The sequence below is a fragment of the Podarcis vaucheri genome (assembly GCF_965113315.1).
Source record: "Podarcis vaucheri genome assembly, chromosome: 10".
Lineage (NCBI taxonomy): Eukaryota > Metazoa > Chordata > Lepidosauria > Squamata > Lacertidae > Podarcis > Podarcis vaucheri.
In genome coordinates, this window is record NC_138748.1 from 47,281,005 (window position 1) to 47,303,948 (window position 22,944).

Here is a 22,944-nt window from a genome sequence, read left to right on the forward strand (position 1 = left end):
TGCAGAAAAACACTCAAAGAAACCATTGCTCCTTATAGTTACATTTTTAGCCCTGGAGTCCTGCATTGGAATATTTAAGCTGCTGCTGCTTCCTCTAAACATAGCTTTTCTTCAGATCTTGACCCTGCGCTGAAGTTGTAGTGTTTCGGTTTGTGACATCACTCATTTCCATAGCAACAGATTGCAGTAACAAACAAAGGATTAGGACTCCACTGCAGGATCAAACGGAGAATTGTGCGGGGGGGGGGGCAGAGGCCTCTTCCTAGCACACATACATGTGTGACAATAGAGGAAATTCTACATTGCTGGCAAAATAAACTTTTCGGCACCCATCTGAGGCTTTGCTTCCTTCTCCACAGCTGATGGGGTGGTCTGTGATGGATAGCAGCTGTCTTAACCAGAATCTATTCCCATGGCCCAACAGCCCTCTGTCACCATGAATAAATGTTGTTGCTGCTGCTGTTGTTGTGGTACCAAGCTGCACAACGGACAGCAGAGTTCAGAGCTCTTCTAAATGTATGTGAAGTTGGATCACTTACAGAAAACCCAAAGCAACAGTTGAGTAAAGGCCCCTTTCTTAGCCCTGCATTCAGCTGAGTGAGCAAAACTGTCAAGTTTACTCTGCAACTGTTGTAGCACCAGCAGCAGATTTGGTGCTATATGGAAACTGAAGAGTTGTGTATCTGAGCTCTGGGAGGTACTAAAGTCCAGTGAAAAGCAAGTTCAGAAACATGGAAAGCTGGAATAGGAGGACAAGTTGATGCAGTGTGATCTTAGGTCAGCAAAAATGGAACAGTTTTTCAGCAGCTTTGTAGTCATATAAACTAGGGGTCAGCAAACTTTTTCAGCAGGGGGCCAGTGCACTGTCCCTCAGACCTTGTGGGGGGCCGGACTATATTTTGAAAAAGAAAGCAAGAATGAATTCCTATGCCCCACAAATAACCCAAAGATGCATTTAAAATAAAAGCACACATTCTACTCATGTAAAAACACGCTGATTCCCAGATCATCCGCGGGCAGGATTTAGAAGGCAATTGGGCCAGATCCGGCTCCCCGGGCCTTAGTTTGCCTACCCATGATATAAACCTTGAAGGCAACAGGTTTTGTTTCTCTGAGTTTACTGGATGGAGAGATTTTTCTTTTGATGCGATTAGCTTACCCTTAAGGAAGTGTATTCCTTAAGGCATACATCTCCCAACAATCTACACAGTGCTACTTATGGAAATAAGAGTTTGGAGCCAGGAGTTGACAAAATATATCGCCTTCTAAATGAATGGGTTGAAAGTAATTTTCATGTCTGATTTCCTGACTCCAGGGGGAGCTTGAGAGGCAGCTACTGCAGGCCAACCCCATCTTGGAGGCCTTTGGAAATGCCAAAACAGTTAAGAATGACAACTCTTCAAGATTTGTGAGTATCTGCCTCCTTACTTGAATTATGCATTTGAAGTTTGGGGGGCAGGGGAAGGATATAGTTGAATGTGGTTTTAGCTGTTTGGCCTTGGATGTAGTTCTGAATGCAAACTTCACTTTGTCCGCATTTGAAGGGTATTTGGGGCAAGCAGATTATCCACAAACTCGTATTAATAATATATGCGTGAGTCATCCTAAACCTTGATTGCCTCTGATATAGTTAACAATATCGAACATTTTATTTGTATGCTGCCTTTCCAAAGTTAAAACCATGCTCAAGGCAGCTTACATATATAAAAAATTACATAACTACATAAACATAATGAAGTAGTCATAAACAATAAGCAAAAGTAATCATAAACAAAAAAATCAAATATACTTAGCTGTTTACTGTGTAAAATATCCTTTTTAAGAATGATTTGAAACATTTATTTTAAAAGGAAACTGAAGCCATAATGGTGTGGTATTAGACACTGAATACTATGTGCCATGTAGCGCCTGGAAATGAATAGAAGCTAAAGTGGCCTATTTAAAATTATATTTTCCCTGCCTTCACCACAAGTGGCATCTGAGGCGGCTGATGTCCTAGGCCCTGGTCCTCTACTGAGATCCATCTAATTTATGAATCACTTAATGCTTGTAGGAGCATCCCGTTATCAAGTTCCTTGGCTGTTCTGTAGAATGAGGCTGAGTTTTATATAGAAATCTAGAATAGCAGCTGTATATCCCACATTTACAATATGTGTAGTCGGCTAAGAGTTCTTGTTTTCTTCTTTCAGGGAAAGTTCATCAGAATCAACTTCGATGTAAATGGCTACATTGTAGGAGCCAATATTGAGACCTGTATCCTTCCCACAGATAGGGAAATCCAAATAACAACTAAAGTGGGGGGAGGAGGAGAGCACACAGGCATCTTGGCTTAAGAAAAGGTGTGGGCGGATAGTGTTTTGAAGTTGTACTTTGAAGAAGCAACTTGCCTTTTATGAAGATGATAAAATTTCAGAAGAGCTTGGCAACCTTCGATTGAAGTGCGTATGAGTAGTGATCTTATAGCTACATTTAAAATAAGATCTCTTCCTCAAGTACTTGTGATCCAGTTCAACACTAATACATCATTTGTGAACATTTGCGTTAACTCACGTGCACTATGGGCTCAGCTGCTGAGAGCCACGCTAGGGCAGAAGCCTCAATCTGGCAGAGTACTGTAATACAGTGTTTTTCAACCTTTTGGGGGCAAAGGCACACTTGTTTCATGAAAAAAATCACGAGGCACACCACCACTGTGTGCGGAGAGGGAGATGTCAGAGCCCCGCTGCTCTCTATGGGGAATCGGATGAGAGCGGACCGCCTGTCCGCTCTCATCCGATCCCATCCGATCTGATCCCCACCCAGGATGGATGGAAAATAGGGTGGACACAGTCCGGCGCCCGCCTAGTGGGCGAAAATTTGACTTTTTTTAAAAAAAAAATCTTTTGAATTTTTCAATTTTTCCCACGGCACACCAGGCAACATCTCGCGGCACACTAGTGTGCCGCGGAACAGTGGTTGAAAAACACTGCTGTAATACATGAGCTGCCTTTTAAGCATACCTCATTGAGTCTGAAATAACAACTCTTTGCATCCTCCCCACAAAACCCTTTATTCTGTTCTACCAAACTCCTGCACACTTAAAGTTCATGCAGACTGGGTTACAGTGGTACCTCGGTTTAAGTACTTAGTTCGTTCTGGAGGTCTGTTCTTAACCTGAAACTGTTCTTAACCTGAAGCACCACTTTAGCTAATGGGGCCTCCCGCTGCCACAGCGCTGCCGGAGCCCGATTTCTGTTCTTATCCTGAAGCAAAGTTCTTAACCTGAAGCACTATTTCTGGCTTAGTGGAGTGTGTAACCTGAAGCGTATGTAACCTGAGGTACCACTGTACTTTGTTTTTGAAAAGTCTTCTATGTATCTTTTTCTTTAGTAGTATGGTGACAGAAGGAGAGGATAATATGAACAGAAGTCGAGCATTCAAAGTATAGAGGCTTAATTCCTGAATGTGAGAGGTTTTTGCAAAGACAACTTGCCCAGTTTGGGTCTGAGAAAGATGCCAAGCTACCTGAGAATCCGTATACATAGAATTTATGTAGACATGGGTCGTTGTTTTTTCTCCCTTAACTTACCAAAGATCTGTTGGAGAAATCAAGAGCAATACGTCAGGCCAAAGAAGAACGAACATTCCACATCTTCTATTACTTGCTGACCGGGGCAGGGGAACACCTGAAGAGTGAGTACTTGGTGCTTAAATTATAGACTCCTAGTTTACTGGTAGTCTCTTTCGAACTGCTTTGCACAGGCATTCTGTCTTTTTTTAACCCTTTCCTCTTGTATAGTCTTTGTTCCCCCAAGACTGATTTAGCTTTGTCAGTCTCAAACAATGTCAACATTTCCTTATCTGAAGGCTGTACTGAGTTAATTAAGGACATGAGAAACATCAGGTTAGGAGTGTTAACAGCACTCTTAGAATACTGCAAAAGAATTTACTGAACTTGCAGCAAGTAATTGCCCTTCACATGATTTACGGGTGAGAATATAGGCAACAGGGAGTCACTGTTTTTGTAAGTAAGCTGGTTCTGCTGCTTTTTCCGTAAGTGTTGTACCAAATGGGTTATTGAAGTTAGACAACCATTTAATTGAAGTTAACCCAACTAACCATTTTTTGTGGGGGCGGGATAGTTCTTACCTGTTTACTACTGTTGCATAACTATCGGCAGAGCAGTGTTTAGATCTCTAGATAAGGAACGAAAAGAAAAAAAGATTCACGTGACCTTTTCAGATGGAAACAACATTAAGCTTCTGCTTAATGTTGAAGATCTAGCAATTGCTGGAATGCAAGAATACTTAGCCTAGGGTTTAATATAGGAGGCCTAATGCAGGCATCCTTAATACCGAGTCGTTGTATATTTGAGTTGTCAGACTTGTCATATAAGCCTTGCTACTTGCCCTGAATGTTTACCCTGAAGTTATGCACTAATGTTTAAACTTTATTGCCTCTTTAGATGACTTGCTGTTGGAGCCCTACAACAAATACCGCTTCCTTTCAAATGGGCACGTTACAATCCCGGGTCAGCAGGACAAGGACATGTTTCAAGAGACGATGGAGGCAATGAGGATCATGGGCATTCCAGATGAAGAGCAGATTGGTATGAAGCTTCTAAAAAGGGCTTTAGATGTGCAACTGGGTTGTGGTGAAGATTGCTAAATAACAGTGAAATTCCTAAGCACCTGGATACTTTGAGTTGTTAAATTAGTGATCTGCATGTGCCTATCTGGGGATGTTAGATAGTGGCCTTTCCCTGCATTCAGGTTAATTTTGGCAAGTACCCTTTTTCTGCAAAGAGAGGTTTCAAAAGGACAATCTCTCTCTCTCTCTCTCTCTCTCTCTCTCTCTCTCACACACACACACACACACACACACACACACACGAGCAAGTAGCTTGCCAGCCTACATTTCAAGCTGCCCAGCTTTCTTTCCACCTTATTTGCAAGCTTGGTTAAAACAGCTGCTCCTACCGCTTTGTGTTGTGGATGAACATCCAGTGTAAAGGTTTTTAGATAATTTGTTGTGTATTTAGCAGATTAATTGCGCTGCAGAAAGCGTGCTGGGGAGACCACACATTCAGGAAACAATGAAGATACACAAAAATATCTTTTGCTTGGCTTTAATTACAAAAACAAAAACTCCTTTTACATCCAATCTATAACTATGACCCATCCATAGACCCATTCACCAGGGTACTGAGAGAGGCACACGCTGTTCTTTATACAGTGGTACCTCGCAAGACGAATGCCTCGCAAGACAAAAAACTCGCTAGACGAAAGGGTTTTTTGTTTTTTTGAGCTGCTTCGCAAGACAATTTTCCCTATGGGCTTGCTTTGCAAGACGGAAACGTCTTGCAAGTTTGTTTCCTTTTTCTTAACACCGTTAATACAGTTGCGACTTGACTTCGAGGAGCAACTCATAGAACGCGGTGTGGTAGCCTTTTTTGAGGTTTTTAAAGACTTTGGTGATTTTTGAAGCTTTTCCAAAACTTTCCCGACACCGTGCTTCGCAAGACGAAAAAAATCGCAAGACGACAAAACTCGCGGAACGAATTAATTTTGTCTTGCGAGGCACCACTGTATACTATACCCAATTGCTGACACTGCTTAATTAATACAACTTAACAGCACCTGCTATGCTATTTCACAGCTGTAAAACTAGGTCATGATATTTACTCTGGCCTTTAAAGAGATACACATCTTGTGAAACAATAATGAACCTTAATATTTAAATAAACCATTCAACATAATTGAGTGATGAAAAAATGCTCCTCCTTCCCTGTTTCAGCTGCTGAACGCATTAAATACTATACAGTATTAAGCATGTGAAGATCCCACATCTGGAAGGCAGGTGGTTTGAAAGTCTGATTTTAGGCTCAAGGCTTTAAACCTCTTTAAAACATGTTTGTTTAAATTGAATAAAAAGTAACTTTTTGGCTGGAGAAGTTGGTCCATCTGATGGAGCAAACATACAGTAGGAAATCATATCTGTGTTTTTGGAGTGACTTATATAGGTTGCCTTAGCTTGGAAGTTTGGAGCTTGGGATGTTTAGCCAGAAATAGACAAGCCCCACAGGGGTACTGAAACCTAAAATGAGATGCTTGACTTTGAAAGAGTAGAGTATCTGCAGGCCCATTTTTTCCACAGCTAATATTTAATCATGATACTCTCCCCATTGTGTTGTTTGGGGCGAAGTCTGTGATCCTCCCATAGGCTCTTAACTCATGAAGAACAGGCAAGTCAGTAGCCCTCATTGATTGGAGACAGCAGCATGGTTCATAGTAAACTTGCAGGTGCTGTAACGTAGTACTGTATCCTGAGTGTCAGAATCCTTAGTGCACCAAGGTCCCTGCCCGTAAGACATACCTGACTGCAGATGTGGCATCACAGGAGACAGGGCCTAGTGACTGTCTGCATCTGTCAATACAGCACTGGACTCAATGTTTTGGGGTAACTTAATTGTAGGTGACTCTGGAGTCTACCTGCTTCAGTGCTGGCATTGCCACACAATGTTAGTGCTATTACTTTGTGCTTTAGAAGCTTGGAAGATTAAAAGGTCATTTTATAAACGTCATTGTATATACAATATCAGTGCTCCTCCTGGACCTTTTATGAGTGGACCCAAATGTTTCATTTTGTAAGCTGCTTTGGGTCACTTGTGAAAAAAGACTAATAAATGCTATTATAGTAACATCCACTCTCCTCTTTCATAATAAATCTGTTAGGCAAAATGTGTCAGTCTCTTTGTATTACATATTCTGCTACCAAATACTGATGCCTTTCAGTATTTGGTAGCAGAAATGATACATTTTCTGAAATGTCACAGGTTGTAAGATTTTTTCTTTTTTAAAATTATTTTCGTTGACTTGTGGGACGCATGAGCTGGATGATAATAACGTCCAACTTAAGGCTCAGATGCCTCTTTTGAGCCATCTTGCCTTTTCCAGGAATTACTGTTTCTTATATTTCTGATCAGGCATGCATGTAATTGTTTTGTAGGCTGTATGGTCAGAATATAAATCTAACATGAATACATTGTGTAACCAAAAAGGTACTAGATGGAGGTTTGGGAAGGCTTAGAAAATTCCAAGGTTTGTAGAAGTACCAAGAAATATTGAGATAAAAAAAAAAAGGTGGATGACCCTCCGAAAACATGGAAGACTGGCTATTGGGTAAGAGGAGAAATGGTGTGGAGTATTGTGGAGGAGGCCATGGCTGACTGGGACAGTGAACAGAAGCATTTTGTTGCAGATCCATTTGTGCAATTCTGATATACCAAAAGGCTAGTGGGAATGAAACAATTGGTCAGTCGTTCATCTGTGCCTGGTTTGCTTCTTAAGTGACATGTAGTAACTTTTGGGTGTTTCCTTTAGGCCTGCTGAAGGTGATATCGGGGGTTCTTCAGCTTGGCAATATTGTCTTCAAGAAGGAACGCAATACAGACCAAGCCTCCATGCCAGACAATACAGGTAAATAAATTCCCCCATGGGCTGGAAGTCGGGGCTGCTTTGTGGAAGAGCCCACTTCTTAAAATGTTGGCATCACATATGAAGTCAGACGAGAGTGGAAATATGTACTGTAGTGAACTCTAGTGAGTGTGTGCAGCACAGCAATACCCTTGATGGCTTTTTGATGTAAACTGGATATCCTCGGTAACTGCTGTTGCCTCCTGGTGGCAAACATATTATCTACATGTAAATATTGGGTCATCCACTGTCTAATTGCAACCACCCGTCAATAGGCACATGTAATGCCTGTTGCTATTACATTATAGAACGCAGAACAAGTGAAGGAAGGGGTGTAGAATGTAGGGAAAGAGTGAGGGAGCAGCGTCAGTTGGTGGTAGCTGAAAGGAAAGACGCAGAAGAGAAATGGAGGACATAGGAGGAAGAGAGTAGACAAGGCATCGAGAAGGTGAGGAAAGCTGAACATGGGCAACAAAATTAATAGATAGCAAGCAACTGTGTATGATTGGGATTAACTACAGTGACACAAACTTGACTGGTTTGGGGTTGGGTCACTTGCAGGAAGTTGATCATCAAAACTAGATACTGATTCTTGATCTATAGGAGTGAATATCTCTCCTCATCGATATTTTAGAACAAGTATGCATTACAGACTTTCTTGTGCCAGGCAGAAGGTGAATGAGGGAACAGCCAGAAACTGAGTTCCAGTTGTGTAATGGGAGCTGGCATGCATTTAGGACTTGAGTGGGGTTGTGATGGAACCTGCTTCCAATTCACGGCTGAAACAAATTAGTTTAAATGTCACACTTGCCCTCTAATATCAAATGTGAAACTCCTGACTGAGACAGATGTTTTGAAATTGCTGTGATCATGGTTTCTGGCATTTGAACACCAAATGTTAGAAATTTGATGCCAAGCCAGAGGGGCAGTAAAACCTTGACTCAGTAAGCCAGACCTGATGCCATCTACAACTCAAGTGCCTTAAATGGTGAGGGGAAGTGTAGCCCTGAATCAGGGAGTCTTTCATTCATAAATGCTCATGGAATTGGTGGAGCCACCAGCAGGTACTCGAGTCTGCAAGAAATTGTAAGCAGCCAAGTGTAAGCTGTTGAAAAACCTTCAGAAATCAGCACACCTTTCTTAGTAACTCTGAATTTAGTGCTTAAACTGATTTACGCCTTGGTAATCAGGCTTGTAACTGAGATATTTATTTGGTAGTGCAAGTCTGTCAATCAGAAACAGGCAGGGATTGTTGCCATCCTTTCCCAGAAAACCCAATAACTATTTTATGATCGCATGTAAATCTCACTGTTCTTTCAATGTGGAACTCCTAGGTGCATAGGGTTAGTAGGTAGGCATCTCTCATTCAGACGGTGACCAGAATTTTTCCTGCCTGGTTTCAGCAAGCTGCTACATACTTTGCCTTCAGATCATGCACTAAACCTAGAGTTTCTATAGCAAATGAGTGGTATACACAAAACAGTAATCAACCCTCTGTATCTCTATCTGTGGCACACAAAGAAGCAACAGTTTCAGCTTTCTCTGTGTTTGAAAAGTTGTTAGGTTCCCTTATGTGACACTCTGCAGAACAGTGTACTTAAAAATACTCATTTTCACAGTAAAATGGAAGAAACAAATACTAAAACTTGGCTTTTGCTCTTTCTCTCTTGTAGCTGCTCAGAAAGTTTCCCACCTTCTGGGTATCAATGTGACGGACTTCAGCAGAGGGATTCTCACCCCTCGCATCAAAGTGGGACGAGACTACGTCCAAAAGGCTCAAACTAAAGAGCAGGTATGTTTTGTACAGGTTTGCAACAAAGACAGTAAAGAGGGAATTTCTCTTGAACTGAGTTGCCTCTCTTCTTGCTTCAGGGTTTTATATGGTTGTACCAGCCCTGTAGCATTGGCTGACACTTGCATGTTGTTTTGTAGAGGCGAGTATTTGCAAAAGGTTTTAACTTTCTGACAATTGATGGGGTTCCTAATGATTCAGGCACTGCAACCTTAAATTTAACAATTGTGATAGTGTTTTTTGCCATCTGGTTTGGGTTGTACATGTGACTTTCACTCCCTTTTTTAAGGCTGACTTTGCCATTGAGGCTCTGGCTAAAGCCACTTATGAGCGCATGTTTCGTTGGCTGGTGATGCGTATCAACAAGGCACTGGATAAGACAAAGAGACAAGGAGCATCTTTCATAGGAATCCTTGACATTGCTGGCTTTGAAATCTTTGAGGTAAGTAAAGGGCAGCCACACTTTTAAATTCCAACATCCTGTGTTTGGATATTAGTGTTGCTTAAGGAGGGATGTCAGCTAAGAACCTTCATTTGAACTGTGGTCCTTCCAGTTTCATCCCAGGGCTCAACCAGGAAGGAATTCAAGGGAGCCCACCTTTGATGTACTGGACCATAGTGTAATAATAATAATAATAATAATAAATTTTATTTATATCCCGCCCTCCCCAGCCAAAGCCGGGCTCAGGGCGGCTAACAACAATCAAATAATCAGTCAAATAATCACACAATCTAAAATATTTCATTATAAAATTAATTAAATCAAATTGATGGCAACCAATTATGCAGAATTATGTGCAGGTTGCCAGAGGAGGGAGTCAGGCTGCGCCCTGACCAAAGGCCTGGCGGAACAACTCTGTCTTGCAGGCCCTGCGGAAAGATGTCAGGTCCCGCAGGGCCCTAGTCTCTTTTGACAGAGCATTCCACCAGTTTGGAGCTGCAGCCGAGAAGGCCCTGGCTCTAGTTGAGGCCAGCCTAACCTCTCTGAGGCCTGGGACCTTGAGGATGTTATTATTTGCAGACCGTAGGTTTCTCTGTGGGGCATACCAGGAGAGGCGGTCCCGTAGGTACGAGGGTCCTAGGCCGTATTCGAGTATACGAGTATACGTACTCGTATCACATAATTTTTTCAGTGACCCCAGGCAGCAAGTAGGAACAAAATAGAATTCTTTTGAAGAGAAGCTAGAGACATTCTTAAAGTCCAGTGTAAGCTCCTCTTCTGAAAGATTGTGGCTTGGATCTTAACTAGGGTTCCACAAATGGAAGGTCTCCTTCCATGGGCTGGACCAAGATCCAGCAGAGCATCCCTCTAGCAGAAAGAGGAACAGGCGGTTTGTGCTGATCACCCCCCTCCCTGCACTGTGTCTTATTGTACCCCAGAGGTCCCCCAACCCTCTAGACCGGGGGAAAAAGGGGTGCATGGGATGGGAATTGGCAATTCTCGTTTTCCCCATCTACTGGTGGGGGCATTATGAGTGCAACTCCCCTCAGGGGACACTGCAGCCAACATGAGCAAACTCAGGGTCCCATCCTAGTTTTCAGCGTTAGATGTAATATTATGGTCTTGGTATGCCTGAAAAATCCAAAATGACTGTGTTTAAAAATGATTTTGGAACAAAATAAATAACCTTAATATAATGTTTGCTGTCAAATACTCTTTCTTTCAGCAAAGTACGAATTGGCATGCAGGATTGCTGCTAAGTGGAGAGCAGATGTCTGCTGCTCCAAGTTTAGAATTGATGCTCAAATGAGTGCTGCTAAGCACCTAACAAGATGCATTCTCCATCTCAGTAAATAAGGCAGTGGAGAAACTGTAGTTGAATGTTGGTTCAGAAATGGGGATACTAGTAGGTAACCGTTTGGTGGGCAGCATTCACCTAGACCTGCATTGTTCTATTTTTCCGGAATTAGCTGAACTCATTTGAACAACTGTGCATTAACTACACGAATGAGAAGCTGCAACAGCTCTTCAATCACACCATGTTCATCCTGGAGCAAGAAGAATACCAGCGTGAGGGCATAGAATGGAACTTCATTGACTTTGGCCTGGATCTGCAGCCCTGCATTGATCTTATAGAAAAACCGGTGAGTGACTCATGCATTGTGTCCTGGGTAGTACAGAACAGTTATTGCAGTGAGCTTAAGGCCCTTATGCACAAACCTCTTGATTTATGCTAAGAAGCTGAATTTAGCTACATAAGTGTGGTCTTATGAGCATACGAGGCCACCACCTTGCTGCAGCTGAGGTAGTTGAATATGGTTAGTCCCTAGGTATGAAACTGCCTGGGAACAGCATGTAAGCAGCCTTGGGTTCCATGGTGGAAGGCAGGCATGTTATAAATAAAAGATAATAAATTTAATTTGAATAAACTTGCAAAAACTCATTTAAATGTAGAATTCTTATTATGAAAAATGGTATATAAAAGGAGCAAGAAATGGGATAGTTTTAGAGACTGCTTATGGCCAGTCTGGAAAGCTGCTTTGCTAAGAGCAATAGATAGATTTCATTTTGTGCGCTTTTCTTGTTCAAAACCATGAATCTTTATAGCAGTGCTGATTTCCACCTGCTTTCTTTTTTTAACACAGGCTGGACCTCCTGGCATCTTGGCCCTACTGGATGAAGAATGCTGGTTCCCCAAAGCTACTGATAAAAGCTTTGTGGAAAAGGTGGTGCAGGAGCAAGGCACTCATCCCAAGTTTCAGAAGCCAAAGCAGCTAAAAGACAAAGCTGATTTCTGCATTATGCACTATGCTGGCAAGGTAAGCATTTATATTTGTAGTAGAAAGAAAAGCAAAGAGGTGCTACTGAATTGTGGACAATTTAGGTCCTGCCGATTTGAGGGTTTGTTTTAGGCTAGTGTAAGCTATGTAGTGATCAAGTTCCACATTAGGAAAGGAAGCAGTGTGCTCCTATAAAAGTCTACGGCTTTCCATTTAATGGCAAGGCACATGAACTGTTGCCGATCCAGCCTTTCCGTTCTTCTCACAGTGGCAGATTAAGCACTTGTTGACTAGCACTTCTGAGGTGCTCTGGATAATTCACATTGGTGGTATCCAACTAAGTCATAGCTGGAATAGACCCACTGAGATCGGTAACTTAAGTTTGTCATGACTTGAAGCCCATTGACTTATGTGATCTACTATGAGTTAAATCATACAAATAAGCTATAATTAAGCTTCACCACTTAGTACAGTATCTTTAGAATCATGTTCCATTTCAAGAGTGGGACAATCATAGTTTTGCCTCTTTTTCCTCAATACTGAGGCAAGGTTAATCTTTTGTAGCTAATATTAATGAATTAATTTCTTCTCTAGGTTGACTACAAAGCTGATGAGTGGCTGATGAAGAACATGGACCCCCTTAATGACAACATTGCTACTCTGCTACACCAGTCCTCTGATAAATTTGTTTCTGAACTGTGGAAAGATGGTATGTAACCAGATTTCTTGCATATTTTTCTTAAAGAGTGCTTATCCAATATCTTCAAGCACTTTATATACAGGGGCTTTCCACTCCCTTAAAATGACAGTGATCACTGCGATCCAAAACTTGTGTATGCTTTATTCTGAATACTATCCTCCTCTTGTTGCTGAACTGAGGAGAGATTGGAAAAGGGTCAAAATGTCAGGGGCAGGCAGCATCCCAGAATAACATTCAAACCGATGTTCCTTGTACTTTACCACATCCAAATATGGGATGTAATGAGATGAAACCAAATATTGCCTCTAAGGATTTCTTTGCTTATTCCAGTGCCATTAGGTATCTTGCACTCTGGATTATCTGCTTTGACTCTCACTGTTACTATCTCTTTTCTTGGGTTTTTCTTTGACGTCTCTGTTGCAGAGATGCAGAACGTTCAGAGAGCCTATTTCTATCAACAGTTTCCTATTCTTCATCTAGAACCAGGTGACTGAGAAACCCCGGGTGTCGTGTCGTGTGTGATTCCTTCTAGAGCCATGCAAGAAATGCTTCCAATAAATCTTATCTGCCCCTTTACCATTCCTGCTTGTCTGTCTCATTCAGTCCCTCTGCTTTTTTTGCTAGTAGACCCTCTTGGGCTTGGAAAATAACTGATCTTGTTAACAAGGTGTGATCACACAGGCACAGCAACACAAAACACATGGATGGTACTGCTTTAGTGATTCATAAAAATAGCTATCTAATGTCTTTGTTTAAACATAGACCTAGTAGGTGGCTTCTGAGAAAAAATTACTGTATAAATTATTTTATTGCTAGTGGTGCCATATGGAGTGATGACCATATGTGGCTCTAACCTGAATATTTTTGTGTATGAGGAGCAGTAATTAGGTACTCCAGTGGCTAAAGTTAAAACTATAAATGTTACTGATCCAAAGGATGCAGCTAATCATCCTGGGTGAAGTTTCTGTTCAGAGAAATTACACATTTTGCTGCCTCTGTGCAGATTGCTGATGTTTAGCCATCAATTTTAAGAGAAGTTGCCAGTCAACTTTATGAATGCTTTTCTTAAGATTCCATTCAGGAACACAACTTGTTTTTACATCAGTCTTGACTCTACTGTTGTTGGTTTTTTTGAGGGGGGTGAGGCATCATAATTTTAAGCACAAGTACATTATCCCTTAGCAATGATCTTGTCTTTCAGTCTCTAATGCAGTCCTCTTTTTTGACATATTAAAGGTCTTCCTTTGAGTCTTCTCTTATTTTTTTAGGGGAGAAAGAGCTTTTGACAGCCACATGCTCATTGAGATATGTGAAACAGTGGCTGGCTTGAGTGCACAATTCAGTGGTTTGGTGGATTGCATTTTAAAAACCTGATCTATCCCATTAGGCTCATTCTGATGATTAGAATGACTAATTTTGGTTGAACTATCTTTTGTCCATTGTAGTAATATTAAGAGAGGGGTTTAATCATCTTACATAATTTATTTCTTTTATGGCACATGGCGAACTGGTAAATAAAAGAATTGAACAAAAGGCTTAGTTGCTTTTAGCACTGAGGGACAGTTGCTGTGACATGCTAATACTAAACTGCCTCCTTGTGTCCAGTGAGACAAGTTGTTCCAGCTAAAACACACGCACATTATAACATGGCACACTGGGCAGTGATTTCATAAATTCTATCATTTATGACCCATGGGATATACCAGGGACAGACTCCTTATCAGAGTGAGAAGGAGAAATGAATCTTGTTAATATATTTAGCTTACAGATGTTGTCTGGTACTAGAAAATGGATTTTTAAATCACATCTGATTCTCTACACCAGGTCTGATCAAATATTTTAAATTTTACAGCAGGAACCCTGTAAAAAAATCCCAAGTGCAGTCTTGACTTGACTGTTGACTGCTATAACTTTGTCTTACATAATTCCATTACTTGAATTGGTTGCATTCATTGGAAAATATTGAGTCTGTAGGGGCTAGCTTTGTGAGAAGTGATTTTCCTTTTTGATTACATCAAGCATGAGAGAGAATATTTTGTCCAAATCAAACCCATTGTGCCAGTTCTACTTTACTCCTAGACCTTGGCATAAAATTGCAGTTTAAAATCTCTCAGGCATGAGATGGATCTTAGTTTTAATAGTCGGCTGCTTTCTTCCCTCCTTGTTTTTGCCCAATACAAATGATGAATTGGTCCTCCACATCTGTAGAGGAGTGAAGCAAATGGATCCTGCAAACTCCTTTTATCCTTGTTGTATCCAGATATGTTAGGCATTCTCTCACCAAAGCTGTTTAGGGGAAAATATTAACAATCTGGTGTCTTTCCTCTAGTTGATCGCATAGTTGGGCTGGATCAGGTGGCTGGCATGTCAGACACAGCATTGCCTGGGGCCTTTAAGACCAGGAAGGGCATGTTCCGAACAGTAGGACAGCTGTACAAGGAGCAACTGGCCAAGCTGATGGCTACCCTGAGGAACACCAACCCCAACTTTGTCCGTTGCATCATCCCCAACCATGAGAAGAAGGTAATGCATATCAAAAGAAGCATTGTACTATACAGTACTCACATATCAGAAGTGGAAGATTAATATAGATTGCCACTCTTGCCTGTATTACTGACTTCAGGGGTAGGGGATATTGAGGGGAAAAGCAGCTGTATCCCTACCTTTGTATGTGGCTGCTTTAGCTTGTCTTGGATTTTTTCTTGTTGTTAATTCTTTGCGAGATATGCTGTGTTTACTCACTATATGACTATTAGAAGGCACCTTTTCATTGCACTTGGAAAGATCTTCGCAAACCTAATGAGAAATAATGGCATTTACTTAGTACTAAAATAGTGAAGTATTTAATTATGCCCTAACTTTCCATTTTAAAGAACATCCTTAGTGACTTGCAGTGGGAGTAGGGGTTGAGAAACGAACTCTCCCCCCCCCATTAAAGAATACAGGAACAGTGTTTGTTGTTCGCTGGCTGGCTTACAATAAACGAAACATACAGCCTGGAATCCAACACTGCATGTGTAGCCTTCTGCTTGCACAATAGGACAAGACAACTTGCAACATGGGGAAAAAATAGCCGCAACATAACGAAAGTAATCGTAATGAATAAATAAGATTGCGAAAATACACAACCAAACTAAACAATTTCCACACAAACCTCAAGATCTAAAATATACAAAAACCCATCAGCAACAACCCACCGCCAACTCAACAACACCCCAGCCCAAGATTCTGTTAAGTTGCCTCAGCTTTTGTAGCTGGAGTTATTCAGGGCCCCAACCTCCCAGGCCAGATGGGAAAAGGCTTGCAAGGCAGGGATGTTGAAGCATGATTGTGACTGGACTTCTCTTGGAGGGGTGCAATTTAAGCTGCTAGAAATGCTCCTGTTGATTACCACCAGGGGATCCACAAGCATCTGCACTCATGTCCTATAATAAGAACTTGTCTTTTCTTCACAGGCTGGAAAACTGGATCCACATCTAGTTCTGGATCAACTTCGTTGCAATGGAGTACTGGAGGGAATCCGTATCTGCAGGCAAGGCTTTCCCAACAGAGTTGTCTTCCAGGAGTTCAGGCAAAGGTAAAACTGAGGCATTGGCTTTAATCTGCATGGTATTGAATGCATTATGTGAAGTGTTCGTAGGTTGTCAGAGGTCTCTGCATGTAGTTTGTAAAGATAATTGTCTTGCCAGTTAGCAGTCTATTCTTCATAGGCAGCCTTTTAAAGCCCCTGGTCAGCCTCAAGTAGTGTCAGAGGCCCACTCAGTAGTTATATGGTGTTAGCAGGCCAGGGTCTTGCTTCCAGGACCACTTTCACGACTCTTTTTGTCTGTGTTATCAGGTAACACCCCAGAGAGATCTTGAGTTGCATTCCTGCTAAGTGTGTTGAGACTTGACTGGGTACCCTTCTTGACAATAGTGGTTGTTACATTGAGTTTACATGTGCTTTATAAAAAAACTAGCCAAATACTCATACAAATATGAGCTAGTGATATAATGGTACCATCTTCCCTTTTAGATATGAGATCCTGACTCCAAATGCCATTCCCAAAGGGTTCATGGATGGAAAGCAAGCCTGTGTTCTGATGGTAAGTCCTCTGCTCCTGTTGTTGATAACGTAAGAAGGGATTAGGGGAGCAATATACAATCCATTAGGTAGACATTTCAATAATTCATATTTAGTGTTCTTATGAAAAGTGTGCTTCTATTGATGACCTGCTGGACCTTGGCTTATCACTAATGAATCATTACTGTGGAGCAGTGTTCTTAAGTTGTTGCAATTTCAAGATGGAACTGGCATGCGTCTGAATTCCACATTACCTCCTGATGGGTTTTTCATTCATGAGAAGGAGTATGTTTCAGGGCATGCTCTTCAACAATCACTGGTGACAGCAGCTCCTAAACCACATACATTTTAAAGATGCACTTACAGTGCAATCATAACCATGTCCTGTCAGGAGCAAGTCCTGTTGAATTACGTGGGCATTACTCCCTGGTAGTAGGAATTAGGATTACAGCCTTGGATTATTCTTTGTATGAGCATCTCAGCAGGAAAGCTCAGGTCTCTCTTATTTTCTTCAGTGGCATTAAGTCACCATGGAACAGTTATTGTGTGAAGAAATACACCGCATTGCATTCTCTTCATTAGTCAATGATAAATATTTTCTTCTCATTGCCATTTAGATCAAAGCCTTGGAGCTGGATCCAAACCTTTACCGAATTGGACAGAGCAAAGTGTTTTTCCGAGCTGGTGTCCTTGCCCACCTTGAAGAAGAAAGAGATTTGAAAATCACAGATGTCATTATTGGGTTCCAAGCGTGTTGTAGAGGCTACTTGGCTAGAAAGTATGTTGAAAGTAATGTATAATCCTTCTTGTTAGCTAACATCTGCATCCAGTTGGCAATAAATTGCTAGCATTCTGAATTCTAGATAACTTTGAAAAACACCATTTGGCCTAGGCTCATGATTTTCTAACAATTCAGGAAAGCTTGAGAGATTACTTCCAAGGTACACACAAGATGGAATATCTAAATTCCAGGATGCTGAGCTTTCTGAAGTTCCCTCTTTACTGTAAAGCTTACATTTGAATCAAAGTAAAATGTTACCACACTCTTAAGAATGAATTGGCTCTGGAATTTTCATCACAATTTGTGCAAATACAAGAATAAAGCATCAAAATTATATTATGAAAAAGTGCTGGTGGCATTTGTTCCACTATGTGGTATTAACCCAGTAGGACAGAACTAGATTGAGATGGGAAATATGGAGTGACTGGTGACTGAGTCATCTCCCCCCCCCCCCCGCCAAATGTTCACACAAATAGTGGTAAAAGACAAACAAAAGAAAGCAAACATAATGTTTGAATGGAAAAGGCATGATATAGTGGGAAAAGCAAATGAAATATTTTAATGCGGCTTTGTAAGTAGGGTATCTAGCTTTTATCTGACCCTGTGCTTTCCCCACCTCTTCCCATTACAGGGCTTTTGCCAAGCGCCAACAGCAACTAACAGCAATGAAGGTACTCCAGAGGAATTGTGCTGCCTACTTGAAGCTTCGCAACTGGCAATGGTGGAGGTTGTTTACAAAGGTACTAATCGGAGGAAGGATTCAGTGATAGGCAGTTAGGCTTCAGAGCCAAACAAGAGCATGTCATCCTCTCCCTTAAAGACACTGTCTCTGGTTCCATGTCCTGTGTTGCATACTTAGGATTGGCCCTCCTTCCAATGGACTTTGTTGGCCATTAGGAGGGACACCAGGGCTCTGAAACTGTGCAAGACAAAGCAAGTGTTCTGCAGCTGGCTGATAAGCGTGGGTAACTTGTGCTCCAATTGATTCCCTACAGGTGAAGCCTTTGCTGCAAGTGAGCAGGCAGGAGGAGGAGATGCTGGCCAAAGAAGAAGAGTTGGTCAAAGTCAAGGAAAGGCAGCTGGCTGCAGAAAACAGAGTGTCTGAAATGGAAAATCTCCAGTCACAGGTGAATAGATGGTTGTCATTCATAAAAGTGGCCAATCAGCTCCTTTGTTACATATATGTGCTTGAAAGTCATGTAGTCATCATAGCTGATCTTGAATAGTGTTTTGTAAGTGAATGGTTCTTTGACGCACACTGCGCATTGGGGGCACAAGCTAAAGAGCTTGGGCACAGGCCCATAGAAGAATGCATATATGCTAATTTATAATTTATATCCAGCTGCCTCTGGACAAATTATAAGTGGGTGGCTTAAGGTCTCACCAGCATTGTGCTGTAAGCAAAGTTGTTATTATTTTTTAATAAGTTTAAAGAACAGGGTAGAAGTGGGCAGGGAATACATGCCCTGGCACACAAAATGGGCCTTGGACCCTCTGGGCCACCCTGCTAACAATGTACAAAGGTGTAATCAGGTTTGAATCTGAACTTCGTGTCTGATAGAGAAGGAATTGTATAAAGCTTTTAATTCAAAATGTAGTGTAGTGTAATATCCGCCAGACTTCCGCTTCTTTTTCAGTGCACCATTGTGTGAATAAAATCCAGCAGGTTTTTAAAAAATAGCTGATTCCATCTTTAGTAAAATAACAGAAGCCTCAGATTGACTTAAGAGATGTGTTTGTTTTGTGCAGCTCATGTCAGAGAAGATGCAGCTGCAAGAGCAGTTGCAAGCAGAAATTGAACTCTGTGCTGAGGCTGAAGAGATCAGAGCTCGCCTGCAAACAAAGAAACAGGAGCTAGAGGAGATCTGTCATGACTTGGAGGCAAGAGTGGAGGAAGAGGAGGAGCGGTGCCAGCATCTGCAAGCTGAGAAAAAGAAAATGCAGCAGAACATTCAGGTAATGGGCTATAATTTAACACTCAGCAGCTGTTATAATCTTTGGTACATAGTGGCGTCTCAGTAGGAAGTGTAGAAAATGATGCTGCTTCAGGTAAACCCTGGGACCATGTTTGTTTGCTCATCTCATGACTAGCTGTTGATATGCATAGACCAATGTATGGCCTCGTGACCATTTTAAAAGTATGGTAAGCGGTCCAATGTTTATCTAGCTAATAAATGCATATATTCTCTTGTTCCTTGTACAGGAACTTGAAGAGCAATTGGAGGAAGAGGAAAGTGCCAGACAAAAGTTACAGCTGGAGAAAGTGACCACTGAAGCAAAATTGAAGAAGCTGGAGGAAGATCTGATAGTTTTTGAAGATCAGAACTGCAAACTGGCCAAGGTAAAGCAGAAACAGAGCTCCCGTGTAGTGGGATGATAGGAGGAAGGAAATATAGACAGCATCCATGAGAACTGAGGTGCTCTTGTTATTGGCTTTCTTTGGCATGTTGGTGCCACCTGACAGAGATTACTAAAGATATACTTTGCATGAAGGAGCTGATATTCTATCCACATGCAATTTCATTGGCCTACTGGGCAGATACCATCTTCATATCACCTTTCTGAAAGAGTTCATGCAACCTGGGATTTCCCCTCACCCCTGGCACTCCCAGCTTCATCTAGAGTTGCAGCCGAGTTTTCGTGAGCAAGCTATTAGGAAATCATAGCTGTGTCCAAATCGGAATGTTCTAATTTGGATAGAAAATAACATATTGTTGTACTGGTTCCAGTAAAAGGATTTTTTAATTTTAGCAAGTCTGTTCTAGAAGAATCCTGTCAAAGCACTGGAAGAGTCAAAGTACTATTTTAATTCAGCCCCTGTGCTGAACAGCAGGACCACCCACACACCAGCCCTTTGCAAATTAATCAGATTTTTTGCTGCAGTTTGCATGAGCCCAGGAATACATAGAATATCTGAATAACTGTACCTTGGCTGAAAAAGCAAGGCATAACTACTTAGTAGAAAAATGGATCAGAAAAATGGATTAAAAAAAATGGTGAGGATGGTTACATTTTGTCCTGTGAAAAGTACATAGAGGAAGTAGGGGAAAGCATCACTCTTCCAACATAATACTTCATTTCTAAGTGCTTTTCAAGACTCATTTATTTTACCCAGCAAATATGTATGCATGTGCTTTCTGTCCCATGCCCTTGGAGGCGGCGGCGGGGGGGGGGGGGGAGAGAGATCTGGGGAAGCAGAGACACCATGAGCAGCATATTAATCTTTATCATATAGTCAAGAGGTATCTAGTAATCTTCCTGGGAAAGTAGGTGGGCCAAACAGTTGAGCTCTCTTAAAAGTTCATTCTTGTGGCTGTTAGAGCAGTACAGGATTCCTGATCCAAACAAGCTGATCCCTGTTCAAGCCTTCATTACAGTAGGTACCACACACATGGAGGAGTCAGTGGGAATGGCCAAGACTAGCCCTGCTCCTTCAACACTACCCCAGGCTCATGAGTACTGAATGCCTAAATAGAACACAAACTAGATTGCAGCACTCCAGTGCTGAATGAGAATTGGGGTATCAAATGCCCACTTGCTTCTGAGAGAACATTAGGCTGTTTGCATCAAAACTAAACACTGCTGTCTTTTAATAAAATACGAAGCCTGAGTAGTATTGGTAGCTATTCCACTGTGTTTGGGTGATCTTCAACCCTTGTGACACTTCCAGGGTATTTGCTTTCTAATGAAAAATCAAAAGCATTGCAAAGAGTTGTTAAGGTATTCTCAACTGGCTGCAGGTATTCTCAAATACCTGTATTGTTTCTTCAATACAACTCATACCTTGTTTCCCCCAGGAAAAGAAATTACTGGAAGAAAGGATTGCAGAATTCACCAGTAACTTAACTGAGGAAGAGGAGAAGTCAAAGAGTTTAGCTAAACTCAAGAACAAGCACGAGACTATGATTACAGAGCTGGAAGGTAGGGAAGGGCCTAAGAGTGTGGCTTTAATCAGCTTTTCCTCCATCAGCATCTCTCTCTCTGCACAGTGTGTTGTACATTTCTGACCATGTTGGCTTTTAATGGGTTAATACCACTGGGTTTGTAGGACAGGTATTGATCAGTTTAATAGAACCATTCAGTGTATGGATGGCTGAAGGTTACACACTGCCAGCTTAGCTTTAGTTTGAACAAAAACAAACCTCTAAAACAGCCCAATGGAGAAGAGCAGCTGGTTCCATTTCGCCTCCTGCTGTGGGAATATTTCTGCTCTTGTGTATTCGGTGATACCGGAATCCTGGGGTTTGTGCTGCTTCTACTACTGACTTTAAAAGATAAGTTTGTGGCATTGCTAATAAAGCTGGCATATATGCCGTTGCTTAATTTGACTTTAAAAAAAAAAGACTGAGGGCATTTTCAGCATTGTGCTCAGAATGCCTGTGGTGGTTTTCCACAGCTGGAAATAGTACTGTCTGCCTTAACTGAACAGTCTTATGGAGGGGATTGAATGAACACTGAGGAGTTTGAAGGGCAATACCGTCAAACTCACTCTTTGACATGGGTACCTGAACTGGGAGCTGTTACTGTGGCCCATAATTGTTGACACATTTGGATGCAGGTTCTGGCACTCTGGCTCTTCGCATGAAGTATTGCTTAGGGCTATAAGAGCCAAGATGAACCATTGACCCACCTCTATTCTCTCCATCAGAACGGTTGCGCCGAGAAGAAAAGCAACGGCAAGAGTTGGAGAAGACCCGTAGGAAGCTAGAGGGAGACTCTACAGATCTTCATGACCAAATAGCTGAACTTCAGGCTCAAATAGCAGAGCTCAAAATGCAGCTGGCAAAAAAAGAGGAAGAGCTGCAAGCAGCTTTAGCAAGGTAAGGCCTTGGTCATGGAATTAAATGTCTACGTGGAAATTAGGAAAAGCAATAAATTTTCCTTTGTGTTCTTTTAGCTGGAATCCTGAGATTTCTCTAAATGGTTTTAGGAATGAAAGACCTCAGTTTAGCTGGTAACCCTGTTTCATGCAACTGCAAATGTTGTATCGGAAGGAAGTTAATTTTTAAATGGGATCTGTTGCAGAAATTACTGGTCTGCATAGCTTGATAAGATCAGGAGGCAGCAATAAAGTAAATAGTTGGCATGTGCTGTGGACCATAGAAGTTCTGTGCCATAAATTAAGCTCCCACTTCAACCTCTCCAACTTAGTACAGTATTGACCTTCTATTTTGTCTTGGAGGCTGAAACGAAGCATTTCTAGTACAAGCCAACTATGGTTATAACAAGGCCAGAGCACTGGTGTGTTGTCAGGTTAGCATTCAACACTAACTTCTGTTGCAGTGCATCCCTAACCTGTTTCTGCATTCGCTGGGACTTACTTGCAACTTAAGTGTGTAGAATCGCAGCATTAGTAACTTTCTTGTAGATAAGATGGCTGTTTATGGTCATTGAAGCAGAAATCATTCATGTCGTATGTCTCTGTCTTGTGTA

At 41.6% G+C, this 22,944-nt stretch overlaps 1 protein-coding gene and 1 long non-coding RNA gene across 4 annotated transcripts in view; one reads left to right on the plus strand and one right to left on the minus strand.

The window, feature by feature from the left end:
- Nucleotides 1-22,944, plus strand: part of MYH9 (myosin heavy chain 9) — an 85,456-nt gene that overhangs the window by 50,195 nt on the left and 12,317 nt on the right. For all 3 annotated transcript variants that reach the window (XM_082240242.1, XM_082240243.1, XM_082240241.1), the window contains exons 6-25: nucleotides 1,316-1,408; nucleotides 2,190-2,253; nucleotides 3,574-3,672; nucleotides 4,445-4,588; nucleotides 7,362-7,457; nucleotides 9,128-9,246; nucleotides 9,536-9,688; nucleotides 11,158-11,331; nucleotides 11,833-12,006; nucleotides 12,562-12,676; nucleotides 14,997-15,190; nucleotides 16,123-16,244; nucleotides 16,683-16,752; nucleotides 17,348-17,508; nucleotides 18,143-18,251; nucleotides 18,507-18,638; nucleotides 19,261-19,467; nucleotides 19,715-19,852; nucleotides 21,309-21,432; nucleotides 22,160-22,331. In XM_082240242.1, coding sequence (XP_082096368.1) covers nucleotides 1,316-1,408; nucleotides 2,190-2,253; nucleotides 3,574-3,672; nucleotides 4,445-4,588; nucleotides 7,362-7,457; nucleotides 9,128-9,246; nucleotides 9,536-9,688; nucleotides 11,158-11,331; nucleotides 11,833-12,006; nucleotides 12,562-12,676; nucleotides 14,997-15,190; nucleotides 16,123-16,244; nucleotides 16,683-16,752; nucleotides 17,348-17,508; nucleotides 18,143-18,251; nucleotides 18,507-18,638; nucleotides 19,261-19,467; nucleotides 19,715-19,852; nucleotides 21,309-21,432; nucleotides 22,160-22,331 — 2,660 coding nt within the window. The remainder of the gene's footprint in view (nucleotides 1-1,315; nucleotides 1,409-2,189; nucleotides 2,254-3,573; nucleotides 3,673-4,444; nucleotides 4,589-7,361; nucleotides 7,458-9,127; nucleotides 9,247-9,535; nucleotides 9,689-11,157; nucleotides 11,332-11,832; nucleotides 12,007-12,561; nucleotides 12,677-14,996; nucleotides 15,191-16,122; nucleotides 16,245-16,682; nucleotides 16,753-17,347; nucleotides 17,509-18,142; nucleotides 18,252-18,506; nucleotides 18,639-19,260; nucleotides 19,468-19,714; nucleotides 19,853-21,308; nucleotides 21,433-22,159; nucleotides 22,332-22,944) is intronic.
- On the minus strand, nucleotides 7,464-22,937 carry LOC309541976. The gene is made up of 3 exons (XR_014224026.1): nucleotides 22,833-22,937; nucleotides 15,331-15,463; nucleotides 7,464-8,528 (listed from the first exon to the last, which is right to left on the minus strand). It is a non-coding gene; the product is annotated as an uncharacterized lncRNA (long non-coding RNA).